At 47.3% G+C, this 21303-nt stretch overlaps 2 protein-coding genes across 2 annotated transcripts in view; one reads left to right on the top strand and one right to left on the bottom strand.

The window, feature by feature from the left end:
* The window catches only part of PRDX5 (peroxiredoxin 5), a 23781-nt gene extending 9381 nt beyond the window's left edge, over nt 1-14400 (bottom strand). Inside the window, exons 1-3 of the mRNA XM_015416822.1 lie at nt 14145-14400; nt 10179-10313; nt 7991-8122 (exon numbers count right to left, since the gene is read on the bottom strand). Coding sequence (XP_015272308.1) covers nt 7991-8122; nt 10179-10313; nt 14145-14330 — 453 coding nt within the window. The 5' untranslated portion in view covers nt 14331-14400. The remainder of the gene's footprint in view (nt 1-7990; nt 8123-10178; nt 10314-14144) is intronic.
* Nucleotides 14401-15740: 1340 nt separating this feature from the next.
* On the top strand, nt 15741-18370 carry TRMT112 (tRNA methyltransferase 11-2 homolog (S. cerevisiae)). The gene is made up of 4 exons (XM_015416840.1): nt 15741-15884; nt 17049-17150; nt 17829-17921; nt 18115-18370. The coding sequence occupies exons 1-4, from the start codon at nt 15813-15815 to the stop codon at nt 18214-18216; spliced, it is 369 nt and encodes a 122-aa protein (XP_015272326.1). The 5' UTR covers nt 15741-15812; the 3' UTR covers nt 18217-18370.
* Nucleotides 18371-21303: the final 2933 nt, after the last annotated feature.

Consider the following 21303-nt stretch of genomic DNA (forward strand, 5'->3'; position numbering starts at 1 on the left):
TTTGCCGTCCCCGTCTTCTTTGACCTTCAATCTTTCCCAGCATCAGGGTCTTCTCCAGTGAGTGCTCCCTTCTCATTTGGTGGCCAAAGTATCTGAGCTTCAGTTTCATGTGCCTCGGGAGGAGCTTTCGTGAGTCACTGCTCACTTCATCAGATGCTGCTAGAATGGGAGTCCATCTGTCCTATCACAAGGCTGATGGATTCCTATTGTGTACGGCTAAATGTGAACGGAGCACGGCCCGTCCGCCGGGCGGGATGGGGGCTGGAGGGGAGGGAGGCGGCGGACGGGCCGTGCAGGGCCCGTTCGCTGGGCAGGATGGGGGCTGGAGGGGGGGAAGCCGGCGGACAGAGCCTATCGGCTCCGTTCGCCGCTGGGCTGAAAGCGGCCCTTAGTCTATGTGGGGAAGATGGCCGCTCAGAAGATGCTGGCTCCGATGACTGGCTCCCTCCCCTCCCAGCCACCCAGCCAATGGCAGGGCAGGTTGTCTGAGGGAGCCAGTCATTGGAGGCAGGTCTTCTGAGTGGCATATTTTCCGCCCATACACTAACGGGGTGCATTTTAGAATTCTGGCACCCAAAACTCCTTTATAATAAAAGGAGAGATATGGTTGAGGACCATGGGTGGCCAAACTTGCTTAATAGAAACTTGCCACATAGAAACTTGCCACAAACTTGCCACATAGAAGAAACAACAGACATTTGAGAGCCGCAAGACATGAAGAAGTATTAGCCTCATGTTTTTATTGGAAAATATGCAAATTTGCTGTTTATTAACATTAAATGAGACTTCCAAAAATAATAAAAACAAAAGGTTAAAAACAGATGTTGATATTTATTTGTCCAATGATATTTGTAGGCTTGAGCGGGGGGGCGGCGGGGCGTTGAGAACACATTTAAAGTTGCTTTCTTTCTCTCCCCCCCCCCCCCCCCCCCAACCCTCGCATCTTGGCTCTGAGTGGCCCCTCAGACAGTGATATTTATTTGTCCAATGGTATTTGTTTGCTAATGATATTCCGCTTCCCTGGCCGCCCTGCCGGGAGCCACACAATAGGCGTGAAAGAGCCACATGTGGCTCCTGAGTCACAGTTTGGCCACCCCTGGTTGAGGCTGTAAGATGCTTTGACAGAATGAATGATTACGCCTAAAAAACGCCTTTCCAGGGCATCTGCGTGATGGAAACTTTCTCCAAACCCATTTTCAACACCCGACTTTTCTGTGGAAGCCTTCAGCTAATATTATGGGGTTATGCCTCCGGCAGATTCCGAAGACACTGCGAGATATAAAGCTTTTAAATAAATATTGATGAAGAAATACATTGCTGATAGGGACTGGGAGAGAATGGCTTGCCGAAGGCCACTGGGTGAGTTTGTGGTGACACGGAGAGCCAGAAATGTGCAGTGGTCAGAGTGAGTGTCAAGACTAGGATCTGGATGACGATGATAGTTGATTTATAAAATGCCCTCCCCCATACTGGGCTCAGGGCAGTGAACATTTCAATAAAAATGTTCAGTAAAAACATACACAATCACATTAGCAGTTAAAACAATAACAGTTCTAAGCAATATCAGATGGCGCTAAAAGGCAGATTACGTCTTTAACCCCATGGGGGGAAGAAAAATGAAGGAAGCCAGGCTTGATGGGAAACCGTTGCTACCCTAAACCATAGGCCCAGTGGAACATCTGTCTTACAGGCCCTGTGGAACTGAACTAAGTCCCACAGGGCATGGATGTCGTTTGGTCGATACGAATCCTCACTCTGCCATGGAAGCTTGCTGGGTGATCTTCAGCCAGTCACTCACTCTCAGCCTAACCTACCTCACAGGGCTGTTGTGAAGATAAAATGGAGGAGAGGAGAATTATGTAAGCCACCTTGGCTCCCCACTGGGGAAAAAGGGGAGTACAAATGAAGTAGTAAATAATAATAATAATAACAACCAAGGACCCCCTAGATTTTGACTCATTCCTTCAGCCATTGAGCTGCGCTATGCTTCTGTGCTAGAGGAAACACTGTGAAATGCAAGAAATGTGAACTTAAAAAAACACTCTAAGCATATGGCAAATGCCACTGATTGATTACAGCAGCCGTTGGGATGGGAAGAACAGCGGATGTTCCAAGCTCACTGCAAAACTTCAGGTTTTAAGTGCTGAACCACACATTATGCCCGTTGCTCTAGCATGCAAGGCATTTTAGATACACATCTTAAAACATTGAGGGTGAATGGGACAAACAAATGATTGGCACAGGTACACTGGTCCATAGAGTAGGGACAGGTGATGCAGCTGACTGGTGATATGTTCAATGCAGACGAAACGAAGACACTTCTTTGCACAAATACGAACGGAACTCACTGTCTTGGGATGCAACAATACCTACTAGCTTAAATGACTTCAAAAATGGGGGGGGGGAGGGAGGATTAGACATCTTCATGGAGATGCCTGTGTAGTGGTTTAAAATGTCAAATTAGGTTTTGGAGGACCCGCGTTCAAATCCCCACTCCGCCATGAAGCTTGCTGGGCAGCAGTGTTCCTTCTAAGCTGAGTTCGTGTGAGCTAGCTCACAGTTTTTTAGGCTCTGGCTCACACATTTTTGTCTCAGCTAGGGAAGGATGGCTCCAGAGCAAGATAATTGATGCCGTAGCCAAATCGCTCGCTCACCACTTTAATGCCAATAGCTTACAAAGCAGGATTTTTGCTCACAGGACTCCACAGCTTAGAGGGGGCACTGGCAGGGCAGGTCCTACTTTCTCAGCCTAATCTACCTCACAGGGTCATTATTGTATTTTACTTATTTATTTACATTATTTATAGTCGGCCTTTCTCACTTAAGGCCGGTTATAGATAGTGAGCCAATACACTCACAAAAATGGGACGTTCAATAACCAGGGCATAACCAGTGCATTAGGATTTTAGAAGTCTCGATGATCCAGACAGAACTGACGCATAGCATAAGTATTCACATGAAGAAGAAGAGATTGGATTTATACCCCGCCCTTCACTAGGGGAAGGAGTCTCAGAGCAGTTTACAATCTCCTTTCCCTTCCCCTCCCCACAACAGACACCCTGTGAGGTAGGTGGGGCTGAGAGAGCTCTTTCAAGGACTAACCTTGAGAGAACAGCTCTGAGAGAACTTGTGACTGACCCCACCAGCAGGTGCACGTGGAGGAGTGGGGAATCAAACCTGGTTCTGCCAGATTAGAGTCCACGCTCCTAACCACTACACCAAATTGGCTCATTAAGTGGTACAGAAATGACATAAATGGTATCACGATCGTTACCATGACCTGGATAGCCCAGGCTAGCTCGGTCTCATCTCAGAAACCAAGAGGGCTGGTTGGCCCTGGCTAGTATTTGGACAGGAGATCTCCAAAGAACACCAAGGCCGTGACACAGAGGCAGGCAATGGCAGACCACCTCTGAATGTCTCTTGCCTTGAAAACCCTACGGGGTCGCCAATAGTCAGCTGTGACTTGACAATCACTTCCAATCGTTGCAAGGATTAAATGGGGAAGGGATAACCGCACACTCTGTCTCCCAAGTTCTTTGGAAGAAGGGCAGGACAGAAGGCTAGACAGAGAGGTCTATCACAAGCGATTAGCAAGGACAGCCAAATAGAACCTCCATGTTCAAAGGCCATTTACCATGCAACTACCAGGGCCAGGGCCTTTTCACTGGCGGCTCCATCCTGGTGGAATGAGCTCCCGGAGGAGCTCTTCCACCAGGCCTATAATTAATTTGTATTAATCAGTGTAAGCCGCCCTGAGCCTGCTGTAAAGCGGGGAGGGCGGGGTATAAACCAAAAACCAGACATGGGGAGAGAGAGAGAGAGAGAGAGACAGACAGACAGACAGACAGACAATGGGGGATGGGCAGAGCTGCCAGCAACATACCTCGAGGTGGGGCAGACCACTACCTGCACATCCCCTCTCGCATTTCGTTTGCCCACTCACTCGCAAGCATTCCACTTCCTGTGCTCCTGGCTATCTGGGCTGCGCAGCAGGGAAAAGTGTTCGGGTGGTACAAACAGTGCTCCTTATGGTCACAGCAGTGGCTCTCCCAGCCACACCCACTGTGGGTTTGATTCCCCACTCCTCCACATGCAGCTGCTGGTGTGACCTTGGGTCAGTCACAAGTTCTCTCGGAGCTGTCCCCTCATGAGCAGTTCTTGAGAGAGCTCTCTCAGCCCCACCTACCTCACAGGGTGTCTGTTGTGAGGAGGGTAAGGGAAAAGAGATTGTAAGCCACTCTGAGGCAGGTACTGAAAGGCGGGGTATAAATCCAATTTCTTCTTCTTGGCATGCAGACGGTCCCAGGTTTAATCCCTGGCATCTCTAGCTAAAAGGGTCAGGTAGCAGGTGATGTGAAAGACCTCTACCTGAGATCCCAGAGAGCCGCTGCCTGTTTGAGTAAACAAGACTGACCTTCATGGACCCATGGTCTGAATCAATATACGGCAGCTTCATGTGTATACATATCTGAACGCTGTTGGAAACAGTGCACTGGGACTAGATGGACTCTGAGTCTGAACCACGACAGCTATCCTTCTAAAGTCTCAGGGTTTGGCCACTGCACAATGAACGGAATGCAGCGTAGGCCAGAACAGTTGCCCGGAGGGCAGACCAGAAGGTCCTTCCAAGAAGGGGCGGGGGGGGGGGGGAGAGGCTCTTTTGGGAGAGAGGTTTCTCAGGACACAATCCCAGACTTCTCATCCCCCACCCCCACCCCTATTGCCAACACTTATTCTTGCTCCAGTTTCCTTCACAGTTAGGTAAGAAGTCTTGAATGGCAAATTTCTGAACAGGGGGAAATCCCTTTGGATTTGTCTGGGCAAGACGAAGTCTGTGAGGCAGCATTTTCGGGAAATTTCCAGTCACTGAGGCACCCTCCCCTGCGAAATGAAAACTGGGAGGCACACTCCCCTCTTCCATGCTTTTAGAGCCCACAAATAACAGTGTGGTATAGTGATTAGAGTGCTGGATTAGGATCTGGGGAGAGCCGAGTTCAAAACCCCACTCTGCCATGGAAGCTGCTGGGTGACTTGGGAACTGTTAACACGCTCTCAGCCAAGCCTACCTCGCAGGGTGGGTTGTGGGGATAAAATGGAGGAGAATAATGTAAGCCACTCTGGGAGTAAAGTGGGGTATAAATGAATTATATAATAAATGAATTATATAATTCTCTGTATCTGGGGTGCCCGACAGTTCCCTCCTAGGTAGGCCTACTGTGAATCCTATCCAGGTCAATGCAGTGGGGGTTTCCTCTCAGAAAGTGTTTGTTTATTGATTTTATTTTATTATTTACATTTATATCCCGCCCCTCCCGCGGGGGGGGGGGGAGCCCTCAGGGCGGGTAACACCATTAAAATAAATACAATTTCAGTTTAAAACGTTAAAACACAATAAAATATTATAACATTTAAAACAAAACAAAACAGCATAAGTTGACCGTAGAGTTCTGGCCTGATGGAACATTGAGTTAAAGGCCAGTTGTCGGTGGTCAGTAGGCAGGTGACAGATGGGTGACAGCAACCTCAGGGAGGCCATATGTGGACGCCCACGGCCTCAACCAAAGGCCTGGCAGAACAGCTCCGTCTTGCAGGCCCTGCGGAATTGAAGGAGATCCCACAGGGACCTGGTCTCAATAGGGAGCATGTTCCACCAGGCTGGGGCCAGAACAGAGAAAGCCCCGGCCCTGGTCGAGGCAAGGCGGGCGTCCTTCGAGAGGTGCTGATCTTTTAAGCGTAACGCTCTTTGAGGCGTATATGGGAAGAGGCGGTCCCTTAGATATGTTGGTCGCAGGCCGTATAAGGCTTTGAAGGTCAAAGCCAACACCTTGTTCTTAGAATTGCTCTGTAAATGCTTCAATCACCTGTGAAGTCATGGCATAAGAACATAAGAGAAGCCAATGCTGGATCAGGCCAATGGCCCATCCAGTCCAACGCTCTGTCACACAGTGGCCAAAAATACCAGGTGCCATCAGGAGGTCCAGCAGTGGGGCCAGGACACTAGAAGCCCTCCCACTGTTGCCCCCCCCCAGCACCAAGAAGACAGAGCATCACTTGCCCCCGAGCCCCTACCTATACCATGTGGCTAATAGCCACTGATGGACCTCTGCTCCATATGCTTCTCTAATTCCCTCTTGAAGCCATCCATGTTTCTAGCCGCCGCCATCTCCTGCAGCAGTGAATTCCATGTGTTAATCAGTCTTTGGGTGAAGAAGTGCTTCCTTTTATCCGTTCCAACCCGACTGCTCAGCAATTTCATTGAGTGCCCACGAGTTCTCGTATTGTGAGAAAGGGAGAAAAGTACTTCCCTGCCTCCTCCCCTCCCCTGAAGAACCGGATGACCAAGAAGTGAGGCCAGAGCAGGAAATCACACAGAGTTGTAGCAGGCAACCTCTTTTGCTAGTGTGTGCTACTCAATTTATTTTTGCCCACAGCATCACATCATTTAGGGATGACTGCTGCAGGGTTTCGGGATTTGCACTCATTCTCAAAACAGGCAGCAATTCACCCCGCCTTCCCAGTTGGGGGATGGAAAAAATGTTCCCTCTGGCCCCATTAACTTTACCCCCTCCCCCACTCCTCCAGTTTGTCAACAGACAGACTTCAAGGAAGAAGCCTTCCTTAATTAAGAGCCTCCAGCGATCTGGAGACACAGGAGAGCCAAGGTTGCAGTTGTGGGAGGGATTTATATTCTGCCAGGTCTGCTCTTTGCGCTTCTCTGGGTGTAGACAGAGAGTTTCATTCCTCCTGATCTCTATCTAACCCAGCCCTTCATTGCCAAATTTTGTGTGGGCTTTGCTGCTAGCACATAACAGACTTTTAACCTATCCCCTGCAGACGGACATTTTCTGGTATTGCAAATAAGTAAAATGCATAGGGTTGCCAGCCTCCAGGTGGGGCCTGGAGATCTCCCGCTTTTACACCTGATCTCCAGCTGACAAGAGGTCAGCTCCCCTGGAGAAAATGGCTGCTTTGAAGGGTGGGCTCTATGGACTTGCACCATGCTGAGGCCCCTCCCCTCCCCAAACCCCGACCTCTCCTGGCTCCACCCCCAGAGTCTCCAGGTATTTTCCAACCCAGACCTGGCAACCCTAAAAATGCAGCTGTGCTCCAAAACAAAAGGAAAACCCCTATGCAAGGCCCTGAGTCAATAAAGGTCCTCAGTTTGCAAGACCCAAGCAAGACTGTTAATGATAGGACATGTTGGAGGACATTGAGAGCCAGTTTGGCGTAGGGGTTAGCAGTGTTCCCTCTGAGCTGAGTTAGCGTGAGCTAGCCCACAGTTTTTTAGCCTCCAGCTCACACATTCTTGTCTTGGCTCAGGAAGGATGGGGCTCCAGAGCAAACTCATTTATGCAGTAGCCAAAGCTCTTGCTCACAACTTTAATGCCAGTTGCTCACAAAGTAGAATTTTTGCTCACAAGACTCCACCGTTTAGAGGGAGCATGGGTGGTTAGGAGTGCAGAATCAGACTCTAATCTAGGAGAACCGGGTTTGATTCCCCACTCCTCCATATGCAGCTGCTGGTGTGACCTTGGGTCAGTCACCGTTTCTCTCAGAGCTGTTCTCATAAGAGCAGTCCTTGAAAGAGCTCTCTCAGCCCCACCTACCTCACAGAGAGTCTGTTGTGGGGAGGGGAAGGGAAAGGAGATAGCAAGCCACTCTAAGACTCCTTCAGGTAGCAAAGGGCAGGGTATAAATCCAATCTCTTCTTCATTAATACATAAGGTTTATTTATTTTATTTATTCATCTTTGGATTTATATCCCGCCCTACCCCGAAGGCTCAGGTCAGCATACGTCGGAAGTGACCTGACGGCCCTTAACGCACAACACAAAGGGCCCTGACCCACAGAAAGGTTCTTTGCGGCTCCCCCCGCCTTCTGAGATTACATCGAGCCGTGCCTGGAATGCTTTCGAGTGAATCTCTGCCACCCAAAAGGCTAGAAACTTGCGTTTTTGGATCTACACTGCGATCTGCGCCGCCCTCACCTTGCCCTCAGCGTGGTGAGCTTTCCCCCACTCGTTCATGACAAAGACATCGTTGACCGAGAGGCAGGCGATGATCTCCACCCCTTTGCCTTTCAGCTGTCCGGCTTTCTCCACGTAGCCTGGGAGGTGGGTCTGGAGGGGAAAGGAGAGAGAAGGAGTGATCATCGTCAGAGACAGTCTTGATGCAACCAAAAGGGAACGGGGGGGGGGGTAAGGAACAGAGTATTTCAAAACAACGTAACATTTATGAAGTGCTTTTCCTTCACGTGTGTGACCTCAGCCTTCTTTACAATACCCCTGTGAGGATGCGCTCCAGGTAAAAAATGATTGGGGGTGGGGTGGGGAATCTAGAATCCCCACCTCACTTCTTTGGCAAGATCAGCTCAGAAGGTCTTGCAGTCAGCCCGAAATTAGTACATACCAGGGGTTCTCAACATGGTGCCCATGGGCATCATGGTGCCCACCAGCACCTTTCCTAGTGCCTACCAAATGTTTTTAGAAAGTGGAGGTGGCCACGTGGGGGTCTTGCTCAGCAGTGCTTTTGACTGCCTGTGCGGGTTAAAGTAAAGTGGGTTTTTTTTGCATTTTTCCCCCTTCATTTTTAACCTGTTTATTAAGAGGAAGTATAACATATCAAGAAATATAATAACTGCAAAACAGTATACAACTGTCCTGAAAATCCAAAATTACAAACCAACCAGTTAGTCATCAATACAGATTTTTACAACACACATCAACAGTCATAACAAACTAAGTTAGAACTAAATCCGATCACCTATACATAGATGCTATGTGAGCTATGAATCCCATAGAATTGAGTCAAGTTTAAAAGATAACATCTTCAGGAGTCTGCTGCTCTGATTCACAAGAGGAGTCTCGACAGTAAAGTTGTTTCAGTTGCAGCTGCCCCCACGGTGTTGGTTTTATTCTCCCTTACTCCTTTGTCCCAATGTATTTTTAAATTGCCTCATTTCTCCCATGCACTTGGGCTTCCTCGCTGTGTTTGGCTCTGCCTCTTGTGGCAGCCATTTTGTAGAAGAAGAGAAGAGGAGAAGAGATTGGATTTTTACCCTGCCCTTCACTACCCGAAGGAGTCTTAGAGCTGCTTACAATCCCTTTCCCTTCCCCTCCCCACAACAGACACCCTGTGAGGTAGATGGGGCTGAGAGAGCTCTCTCTCTCGAGAACTGCCCTTGAGAGAACAGTTCTGAGAGAACTTGTGACTGACCCAAGGTCACGCCAGCAGCTGCATGCGGAGGAATAAGAAATCAAACCCGGTCCTCCCAGATTGTAGTCCATGCTCCTAACCACTACACCAAATTGGCTCTCTGTAGTTGTACCCACCAGGATTCCAAAGGTGCCTGCCGGCTGGAAAACACTAGGGACCCCTGGTTTATATCCTGCATGCCCATATATAACTTAGACATTTGTGGTCAAGGAAGAATAACGTTGTCATTTCCTTGCATGGCCACCTGGAAGCAATGTTTACCCACCACAGGTGAGCGGTACAAACTAAGAGACAAGCACAGCAAGAATCCTCCCTGCAGTTTTCCCCTCTACCAGATTCCCTTCTGGTACGTTCCACTTTTTTGTACATTCTGCGGAAACATGAAATAGCAGCGTAGGTAGATGAGCCGATTAGGGTTTTTTGGGGGTGCTGTGGCATCACTGCCATAGCGTCAGAGCACATTTCAAGCAGCTGTCTCTTAAGTTTCCGTTCCGTTCATGCATTTTTTTTTCTTCTGTCAGCAACCAGATCTCATTAATTTTTTTTAAAAAGAGAACAGTCAGCCAACTGTTCTTTAAAACCGTGAAGAAAGCATTCCGATTGATGTCCTCACTCGGAAACTAAGCTTAGTGGCTAGATTTGCAGAAGAAATTGGGCGGATTTTTGAAAAAACACAGGGGGCTCAAGCAGCGCATATTTAACAGTGAGGAGCCCGAGGTAGCTGCCTTCCCTGTCAGGAAGAACCGCCGAGAATGGACCTTATTTCAGATCTCAGTCAGGCTTGGCCTGCTGTTCATGAAGGATGAGTTTAGTAACAATCACAGCCCCAGCCTGACGGAAAAAAAATATTTTTTTTACTGTTGACCTGGGTTTCCCACACCTCTTGTTTTATTCTGTCAAGTCTGGATTTGAAGGATTGGGGCGGCATCAAAAAAACAGCACCCCACATCCAGGCCTTACCTTTGAGCAACCAGGGGTGAATGCCCCGGGCACTCCGAAAAGGATCCCTTTCTTGCCCATGAAGAGGCTGGCCACATTCACCTTGTTGCCAGGGTCTCCCTCGTAGACCTCCACGCTGGGGAGCTTATCTCCAACCTGTTGAGGGAAGCAAGGGTTTCAGACCTGCGGGACTTCTTTCCCCAGTGCGACAGCACTACTGCTTAGAGGGCAGGGAAATGGCATCATATCTAGGCTCCTCTCCACAAAAAGAAAACAATCAAACAAAGACCACAACTCCCAGGGGAGGCTACAAGGCTTTTCAGAGCTCTTGGTCATGGTTGTCCACAAAGCCCTGTATGGTTTGGGACCAACATACCTGAAGGACCATCTATCCCCTTATGAATCCACCTGACCACTATGGTCATCTTTGGAGGCCCTGCTTTGGGTGCCCCTACCTTCTGGGATTAGGCAGGTAGCAACCGAGGAAAGGGCCTTCTCAGTGGCACCAAAACTCTAGAACTTTCTCTGTTCCCTCCCGTTGCTGTCTTCCGCCAGCACATGAAGACTTCTTTTGTTTCGTTTGGCATTCTCTCAGTGATCTCTCCTTCCCATCCAATGTTTTAGTTGCTGCTTTTTATGTTTCGTAGGCATTTTAATTGTTTTTTTAAAAATGTTTTCACGATTTTAATGGTTTTAAAATGTGCTTTTATCATTGTATGTTTTAAAATGTTAGCTGCAATCGGGGGCCCTTGTAAAGGCAGAAAGGCAGGATCAAATTTTGGGGGGGAAGGAAGGAAGGAAGGAAGGGGGAGAGAGAGAGAAACAAAGAAAGCAAACAGATGGAGAGGAGGGAAGAGAGAGAGAGAGAGAGAAAGAAAAGGAAGTAAGGCTCTCTATGGCAGGCCTCTTCTTGTCTCAGTCACAGGCATCATTCTCTTCCATCCCATCCAACGGTCTCCAATGGAGGGAGCGGAGAATGACTTTTTCAGTTATGTTGGAAACATCAGGTTTGAAAGGAACAAGGACGAGTTACTGTAGTGCCCATGGCAAAGCAGGTAAGAGAGCAGGTACCCACAAGAATACAGGAAATCAATCTATACTCTCCAGTTGAGTGTGCCCGCTACCAAGCTGTGAGCTTTGGCAGGTGCCCAATGCCAGCTCTCGACATGCTTTCTGTTAGAAAAATCCCAGTTCAAACCCAGCCTGAACTTTCTTCTGAAAGTAGATCCCCAAAGAAAGTAAAGCCACCATTCATGGTTGTGCCAATTCTTCCCCCCACAACCCTCACCCAACTAGGGTCGCTGGCTCCAGGTTGGGAAATACTGGGACATTTTGAGGGGGGGGGCTTGAGGAGGGCGGAGTTTGGGGAGGAGAAGGACTTCAGTGGGGGATGATACCATAGAATCCACCTTCCAAAGCAGCCATTTTTTCCAGGTGAACTGATCTCTGTTGCCTGGAGATCAGCTGTAATAGCAGGAGATCTCCAGCTGCCGCCTGGAGGATGACAACCCTATACCTAACTGATATGTGAAATTCCAGAGAGCTAAAGGGAATCTATTCCAAGAGGCAGAAACAAAAGGATGTCAACTCAACAGGTTGGGAGGGCTATTTTTGGAGCTTTTGAAGATGATGGCAGTTTTGCAGGACTGTGGTCAGGTTTATTTATTTACTTACAAAATGTATATCCTGCTTTTCTGTCCAATCAGGGCTACCAAGGCAGTTAACCCTCAAAAAAAGAACATTACAAAAACACAACAAATAAAACCAAAAGGAAAATACCTATATAACAACATAGGGTCAATGACTAAAATATGGGGTAGAGAGAATCAGGTGGGGTAGCCGTGTTGGTCTGAAGCAGCAGAACAACGTTTGAGTCCAGTGGCACCTTTAAGACCGACAAGGTTTCATTCAAGTTATAAGCTTTTGTGTGCACGCACACTTCTCCAGATACAACGAAATGGAAGTTACCAGTCCATACATATAGACAGAAGGTGGGTAGCAAATTAGCATACAGCATGATGAAGATATTTAACAGATGCAAGGACCAAACAGGAATAACAAGCTTAGGTTACCATTTGTTTGGGTTTTGATTCTGGGGGGGAAACATAGTGAAGGAAATACATATGTCAGAATTGGAGGCTGATGGGCAGATGTATCCTTAATTGTGGGATGTTGACAGTAATTAACTGAGACCCTGCCATTACGCTCCATCCATTTCCTCTCAAGCACGGAGGCAACCTTACAGCACCTCCTTCTTTGAAGTGGGGCGATTGGCTGTGTAGTTATCTCCCCTGTCCCCAGACCAGATAAATATGTTCCATTCTACCATTCCGAATTACATTACATTCTACTATTCATTATGTTACACTACAATCTATTATTGTAATCTATTATTCCAAATAAGTAGAGAGGAGCGGGTTATTGAGGGACCACCGGATGAAACCAAAAGAATGTTCACCTGCTGACTGAAGACAGTGATGGAAGGTTTTTGCATTCTATGTGGTGGGGGTGTGGGGGTTATTCTAACAAGGCTCTGTCAGATTGTTTAAGGGTCTGTAAAGCAGTTTTGGGAAGCAGAAAGAGGGCTTGTTTGACACACCATTTGACACACCAAGGGCCTGGTTAGATATCACTCAATGGGCAATGGTAACATATTGATTTGGCAGGGCTTCTGGATTATCTAGAGCAGTGGTCCCCAAAATGTGGTGCCCGCCAACACCTTTTCTGGCACCCGCCAAGTGTTTTTAGGAAGAAGAAGAGATTGGATTTATACCCCACCCTTCACTCACAGTTTTTTTGCCTCCGGCTCACACATTTTTGTCTTAGCTCAGGAAGGATGGCTCCAGAGCAAACTAATTGATGCAGCAGCCAAATCGCTCGCTCACAACTTTAATGCCAGTAGCTCACAAAGTAGAATTTTTGCTCACAAGACCCCACAGCTTAGAGGGGGCATTGGCTGGCTTTTGCCCAGCAAGGCTTCTGATTGGCTGTGCAGATTTTTTAAAAATGTTGGCTTTGGCAGCAGCTGCCCTCACAGCACAAGGATCTGCTCTGTGGCAATATTTTGTGGTTGGCTCCACTTCCTGCAGCAGCGGTTTTGTTGCTGTGCCCACCATGCCATGTCAGAATTCCAAATGTGCTTGCGGGCTCAAAAAGGTTGGGGACCCCTGATCGAGAGTATTAGGCGAAGGAGGGAGCTTTTCCATTGGGGTCTACTGCACTGACCTTGGGGGTGCTTCTGTGTGGAGCTCTGGGGGTCAGACCCATGTGACTCTTCCGTGACCCAAAGTTGGTATTCTCTGCTCTGGGGACTGACTGTATTGTCCATCAAGCATTAGTATTCTATGGGACCGCCAGCTTTGCAGTGTGGCCTTCCCATGAAATTTCTATTGCACAGGTATTCTGTGTCTCTAGGGATGCTCTTTTCTCAAAGGTTTCTAATTATATAAACCTGAGGTTGGTATCCCCTAGGTTTGCAGAATACACTGGCTGATTCTGCATTGGCTTTTCTCTCCGTTGTTTTACCAAATCCAAGTTGGAACAGAAAAGGTGCTGCTCAAAACCACATTTAAATACCTTGGGGCAAAGTCACCCCTGAAGGGCCATAAATCTACGCAGAAGGTACCATAAAACCCGATGATCAAAGAACACGAAAGCGGCATGCAATGCAGGGGGGAATCTCTGTTAGAACGTGGGTTTGGTATAACAACAAAGGGAAAAGCTAATGCAGAATCGCCCGCTCTCTCCTATGGGACTCTTACTAAGGCCTATAAATGGTATTCTGGGGCGTTACGGTTGCTCTTTTCGCCAAGGTTCCTACGGACCCAGGGTTAGCATGCAACGGGTTTTTTGGGGGGGTATCCTTTGCTATGGGATCCTACCGTACAGTCCAGGGACCTCGAGGAGTGCTTCCCCTCTATGGGGTAGCAAGGGGGGAGGGCTTTCCCATAGCGATCTGGAGCGGACGTCTCTCCCCTCGGGCCTCACCTTGAGGGCCGCCATGGCCGCCGATCGGGACCCAAAACTGCGCTGGACAACCACCGCCTGAGACGAAGCAGTCAAGCCTCTTGTAAGGGGGGAGCCTGAACTTGCTCCCCAGCGGTGCACCAAGCACAACATCCCCGCCCCTCTCCACCCCGTTGCCATGGAAATCGCTTGAGTGACAGCTGCCATGGCAACCTGCAGCCTTTGAAGTTTTTCTCTCCACCTTTCTTCTCCTCCTCCTCCTGCCGCTCCTTAAGTGGCGCAAGCGCCTCCGTTCGGATTCAACCGAAAAAGGGAGGGGAGGAGAAAAGGAAATCTGCATACTCATTTGCATAATTTATACTTTTCGCGCTGTGCGCGCGATGATTGACGGCCGAGTTTGTACGGCGTGAACTTCCACTGAGCATGACCGAAATGTATAAATACAGATAGAGGAGGAGGAGGGAATTAAAATTACGTCCACTGGCGAGCAAGTCCTGTTGAGTTTATTGCGAATTTACTTCCGAAGAAAGTTGCCTTGGATCCGGCTGGGAAGCTGCAAAGCTCCGACTTGGATATGCCTGCTCAGTTGTTTGCAAATGTTACTGAACTGAACTCAGTTGGAATTTACTTCTGAGTGCCGCATGACGGAGTGAGCTCCCGTCTCTAGTTCCAGCTCCTGCCAACCTAGCAGTTCGAAAGCAAGATATTGCAAGTAGATAAATAGGGACCACTTCGGTGGGAAGGTAACAGCGTTCCGTGCGCCTTGCCGGCCACATGACCACGGAAATGTCTTCGGACAGCGCTGGCTCTTCGGCTCTGAAACGGAGATGAGCACCGCAACCCTAGAGTCGGATTCGACTGGCTTTCGAGCAAGGGAACCTTTACCTTTTTAAACATACCAAGTATCTGGCAGTAAAGGCACAGATCCCGCGTACCGATTGGGGCAACTGTCTGTAATCGATTGATGAGTTTTTGAAGGTGCCCCACCAGGATTCTTTGCTGCCCAAATCTGGGAGGAAGCCGTATTGATCTCAGTAAAAGTTTCTGAGCAAAGCTATTCAAAAGATTCTGGTTGTAGGGGTGCTATGCAGCTACTGACCAAAGATATTTACTTCCGACCAGCATGCACAGCATTCGGGACTACAGCCTAGAAGGCTACATTCTTAGCTACACTTGAGAGTAAGGCCGCATTAAATCTACGGATTTACTTCCGAACAAACATGCTTAACAAGACTCTGAGGCTGCAGAATCGTGTATATCTACAAATAGGATGGGACAGTAGGGTAGTAAATCCATCGAATGCAGAAAGATTTATTTCCAAATAAACATGCATGGGAGATTGGGCTTGTAAGGGTTCCTTGCATGCCATTTCAGTAAAATTTGTACTTAAACTTCATAAGAAAACGGGCTGCGAAACTGCATTTAAAAATATATCAGTTGCACAGCTTGCAGACTTCCCGCTATATGCTTATTTTAATATGTGCAAATAAAACAACTGGACGGGAATCGAAACCACTCGGAACAGTTATGACTGAAGGTCGCACTTTCCGGACGTGCGGTCAAACATAGTGCACAAACGCCGGAAGTTCCTCGATAGGACAGGAAGCTAATCTACGTCGCACAAGAAGTCGCGAGAGAGAGACACATTCGCTCACCTCTTCTGTTTCCGGAAACCAGTATCCCGAAAAGATGAAGCTGTTAACGCACAATATGCTCACTTCACACGTTCGCCCCGGTGGGGGTTTTCCCCTTCGTATTCAGGTAAGAGGAGGGATTTTCTCAGGCTACGTTCGCTTTTTCATTATGGAAATAGGAGTCTGGAAAGCGAGGTTTGTAGCTAATAACTTTTCTCTCACCCGCCGTTAGAATTTGCCCCGCGGGAGGGGAGGGACAGATTTTTTAAATATAATCGTTGTGCAGTTGCTGTAATGTGCCTTGGGCCACTCAAGGAACGGGTACGGTTCCAAAATTTCAAATACTGAGTCGGGCTTTGACAGATTTTCTTTCTTCTTTGGCTCTCCGAGCCAGCACGAAAAATTAGGAGCCAGGGTCATTGCTCAGCCTTCAGGGTTTTGTATTTTAATGATTATATTTTCTAACCACTGAACCGAATCATAAACGCTTCACTGTTAAAGCTATGACAGAATTGCTGTATATAAATAAATATAGGTTTTGTATGTTTATCATCACCACAACAAGCTAATCTAATGCTACATTTCCCCTAGTTTCTCATAATTAAATTTTTGCTTTAAAAAGTTCTGTTTAATTGAATATTGAAGCCTGGCTAGAAAGCAATTGGTTAAAAAATGATCTACCATCACATTGGGATAAAGTTAACATAAACAAGCCATGATGAGAACGTCATGGATGTGCATTTTTATGTCGTGCAGCAAAACATTCTGATTTGAAATGAGCATCACTGAGAGACACTACAATAAAATCACTGCTGAAAATACTAGGTGCCACAATGAAATACCTTGATGCCATGGCAACTTGGCGGCTGGGATTTGTCGAGCGCTGTACTGAGTACAAATGGCAAGTTTGTGACTGTGGTGGCATTTTTACCTTGGGCTTTTCATTCTTCGGATTACTTATAGACTTTATTAATTTTAATATTGTTTTAACTCTTGTACATTGCCCAGAGCCTTATGTATGCAGGGACTGGGCGATTCACAAATCTAAAGTAATAAATATATGTAGCACAAAGGGAATTCTGTCTTTCCATTGTTTGCAGTATCTTTTATCTATCTGTGCTTGATATAGGAAGATCCTTTCATATTCCTGATCCAAGGAGATCCCCCAATGTTTTCTTCATTTTATGACTCCTCCAGTTCCTGCCCTTCTACAATTGACCTTTCTACCATAGGTGAGGGAAAAGGAAGTTATCCTTTTTGTTACCAAGCTGTCTTCATTTTCCTCTAACAGGCCACGGAGGTGAAGGTGAACAACTTGGATTTCAACCAGGAGTTCACTGCACGGATGGTGCCCAAAGTGGAGTGGGGGGCCTTGGTGGAGGCAGCTGAGAGTGTGAGTAACTGGGGGTTGTCAGCAGCTTATTTTTTTTGTTCATGGCACCACGCTTTGTGGAACAGGCATGACACAGGATACGGAAGAGACAATAGATTGGCACTTGCATAATGAAGGAAGGGAGATCTTGTTTAGGAAAAGGGTGGGGCAAAGTGCTGTCAAGTAGCAGCCAACTTATGACACCCCCTTAAAGCAAGAGATGAACTGAGGTGGTTTGCCATTGCCTGCCTCTGCTCAGCAATCTTGGACTTCCTTGGTGGCCTCCCATCCAAATGCTTCTGAGATCTGATGAGATCAGGCTAGCGTGAGCCACTCAGTTCACGATTTGGGCAAAGGTAAGGTGTGAAAAGGGATCTTGATATGCTCCAGTTAGCCAGCAGGGTAAAAAAATTGCAGAAGTGGTCAGAGAGAGGCATGGGCCAGGCAAAGTATCGTGGAAGGAGGACTGTGGAGGAAGGATTAACAGAGTTTATAGGATTGTGTTGAGTCAGACCAGTAAGGTTTGGCCAAGCTCAGCATCCTGTCTGCTCTTTCACGGACAGCCAAATGTCACTGGGGAAATATATGAGTAGGACAAGATTTTCCAGCATCTGGTGATTAGACAAAGGACAGCTCCAGAATTTAGTGGGCTGATCTGGAAAAAATGTTATTTCCCTCTTATTTTTCACCCTCTTGCAGTTGGGTCACCGATCTGACCTGCCCTCTGAGCCTATCCCTGACTATGAGAAGAACGAGGAGTTTCTTCGAAAAGTACATCACGTGCTGATGGAGGTAAGGGCCCCCCCAGTTCTTCTCCCCCACACACACTGGTCCAGTCCTATGAAACAGGTCCATCTGCTACAAAAAATCATGGCTGTCCCTCAGATGGAAACTACAGAGCTGGAAGGCATCCCCAGGGGTCATCTAGTCCAACCCCCTGCTCCGTCTCTGAGCCGCTGTTTACTTTGTGTTTTTTCTTGCACAGGTGGAAGTGATGGAAGGCGTGCTGAAATGTCCGGACACTGGCCGGGAGTTCCCCATCACTAAAGGCATACCCAACATGTTGCTGAGTGAAGAGGAGACATGAGGGACTTCTTTCTTTCAAAGGAAGTCCAAGGAGGACGATGGGGGTGGGGTAGGGGAGGGCCTGTTCTTGAGCAGAATTAAACCTCTTATTTTTCTGTTTGAAAGGGAGACTTTTGCAATGGTTTCAGGGTGGGAAGAGGCGTTTCTCCAGCTGCAACATTTTGTTTGTAAATAAATGGTAATTCTCTTAAGCAGCTAAGGATAATCGCTTTTAACTTAAGAAACAACTGAGTTTCCCTCCTGCTCTTCACCTTCCTTGTCCAACTCAGCTCATGCCGTTTGACCGTGCCCCTCATGGTTTTATCAGGTCTTGAGACCCCCCCCCCCAATCCAAAGCTGCACTAGGATGTGATGGTAGAGGCAGAGGCCTAAGGCACTGGAATGAACATCCCCATTTCTGAATGCATTGGGGGGGCCCCCTACCAATTCTCCTTGACAGTAAAACAAAATCTCATCCTAGCAAAAACTGGCACAGAAGGGTTCTATCCTGGTTTGCTTACTCTCGGAGTAGTTGTTTCGTTTCCTGCATGAGTTAAAACAAACAAACATAGGGGAACATTTTAAAAGACATCCTAACCACCCTTCTGGCCTTCCATATTATAGTTCATTCTACTACTGTGCCTGCTGGTTTAAGTGGCTGAAGGTCAGATGATAGATGATGCCCTTGCCAGCATTCAGTCTTGCCTGTGCTGCAAGAGTTATTCTTCCTGCCTTGAGATTTGAATGCAAAAATGTCCTGTTTTGAGACCTTTCCAGCATGAAACAAGAGCTGGCAGGATGTTTGGGACTGTTTGTGCTCCAAACATCTTTATATGTGCATTGGGTGAATTCTTACGTTACATTCTGCATACGTGTAGCTGAATGTAATAAGAACCCATTTAAAAGTTCTGTAATCAGTCACTCAAGATAAAAGGCCAAAAGCTTATCTGAACAAATGAAGTTATATGGAGCTCTAAGAGCAAGCTTCCAACAGGCCATCTTTATCTGTGCTAATCTAGGGAGAGCATGTGGCCAATACCTCTACAGTTGAATGTGTGATTTCCTAAAATAATTTCCAGGTATGGTCCCTGGTTTCAGTTGAAAAGTAATCAGATGTTGGCTCTTTCTTACAAACAGATGCACACATATATATGTAGGGTATATGTGCCAAACGCCAAATAATAGATGCTTTCGAATTATGGTGCTGGAGAAGACTCTTGAGAGTCCCTTGGACTGCAAGGAGATTAAATCAGTCAACCTTTAAAGAAATCAACTCTGACTATTCCCCAGACGGCCATATACTGAAGCTGAAGATGAGAGCCAGTTTGGTGTAGTGGTTAAGTGCGCGGAGTCTAATCTGGGAGAACTGGGTTTGATTCCCCACTCCTCCACTTGCACCTGGCTGGATGACCTTGGGCAAGCCGTAGCTCTGATAAGAGCTGTTCTTGAAAAAGAGCCAATTTCTGTCAAGAGCTCTCTGAGCCCCGCCTACCTGACAGGGTGTCTGTTGTGGGGAGGGGAAGGGAAAGGAATTTGTAAGCCGCTCTGAGACACCTTTGGGTAGTGAAGGGCGGGGTATAAATCCAATCTCTTTTCTTCTGAAGCTCAAATACTTTGAGAACCCTCTTAGAAAAGACCTGGAAAAGTCAGTGCTAGGAAACGTTGCAATAGGAAGAGTTGAAGACCTAACATGAGATGGATTGACTTGAACAAGGAAGCCGCGGCCCTCAGTTTGCAAGACCTGAGCATGGTTGTCAACGATGTTTTGGAGGTCATTTATTCTTAGGGTTGTTGTTGGTCAGAAGCAACTTGAGGGAACGTAATGCATGCAAGAGCAACCCTAAGCAACTGACTTAAAAGGGTGTTTAGGATTACCCTTCACAGCAGTGTGGGATTTCACCTTGGACAAACAGGACCTTATTCCAAGACACTGAAAGGCTGGACAACACATCCAGTTACCATATCAGATTACACAGGGAAGCCATTGAAATCCATAAACATAAACACAATTTTGACAAGAAGAGAATTTAAAAATAAATAGGGCATGGTTTCCTCCATTCCACAAAATGCTCTACAATAGCACTAGAGATAAGATGAGAATTTCAACAGCCAATCCATATGCAAAAGAACCTCCTCAGGAAAGCTCCATTAGCATGTCGTAGCCTGGGGAACTCCTACAAGATAATGACTCAGCCCTACCCCACCTTCCTGAGTAGATATAAATTACTTGCCTACCATTTTCCTTCTCACCTTGACACAGAGAGTACTCCATCTTTCGGTGTTATACCTCTGAGAATGCCAGTCACGGCTGCTGATGAAACGTCAGGTACTATAATGCCAAGTCCGTGGCCATACAGCCCGGAAAATCTACAATGACTAATTTCACCCTGGATCTCTCCGAGATCCGGAAATGCCACCAATCCCCATCACCTATAGTCAAAAAGACAACAGACAGCAAATGACTCTTTATTAGGCTACGACAGCCTCTTTAATTTGTTCAGTAATAGAGCTCTCTATGTATGTGTATGTGCAGGCGCCTACACACAAATCAGAGGTATTTATAATATGTACACACACATAATTTAATTAAAAAAAAAATTCTCCAACTTCTCTTAACTTCCCCCCAGGGCAGGGCCAGGGAGGCTGCAGCCCCACCCGTGGGGAGGGAAAGCGAGCCGGAAATGGGGTAGATTTCGTTTCCTGCAACAAATATACAGTAAAATATATTGCTATGTACACGGCTCTCGGCTTCTGGCCATGCAGCCTCCCTTCTTAGTTCAGTGGGTCGGAAGGGTGGGGTTTATTGCTTTGGGTAGAAGATGGAGTTGGCTTGATTGGTCTTGGAGTATGCTGGGGGGGGGAGGAATAGCTGCTCAGCCTCTCTATGGCAGTGGGGAGGGGGGAAGGAAGAAGAAATCACCCCTGAAAAAAAAGCATTAATTGCCTTTTCAACTATTGCTACAAGGGAACTATGTGAAGGAACTCTGCTGGATGGAGCGCTAAAGCCGTATTCTGTAACGAAACCCCCCCACCCATCCTTGAACCTTAAGGCAGGTTCCCCGCAAAGCATGAGATAGGATACTGCCCCGCCCTCTGCATCAGAGAGATC

This window comes from Gekko japonicus, unplaced genomic scaffold, assembly GCF_001447785.1.
Source record: "Gekko japonicus isolate JY-2015 unplaced genomic scaffold, Gekko_japonicus_V1.1 scaffold248, whole genome shotgun sequence".
In the NCBI taxonomy this organism is placed as follows: domain Eukaryota; kingdom Metazoa; phylum Chordata; class Lepidosauria; order Squamata; family Gekkonidae; genus Gekko; species Gekko japonicus.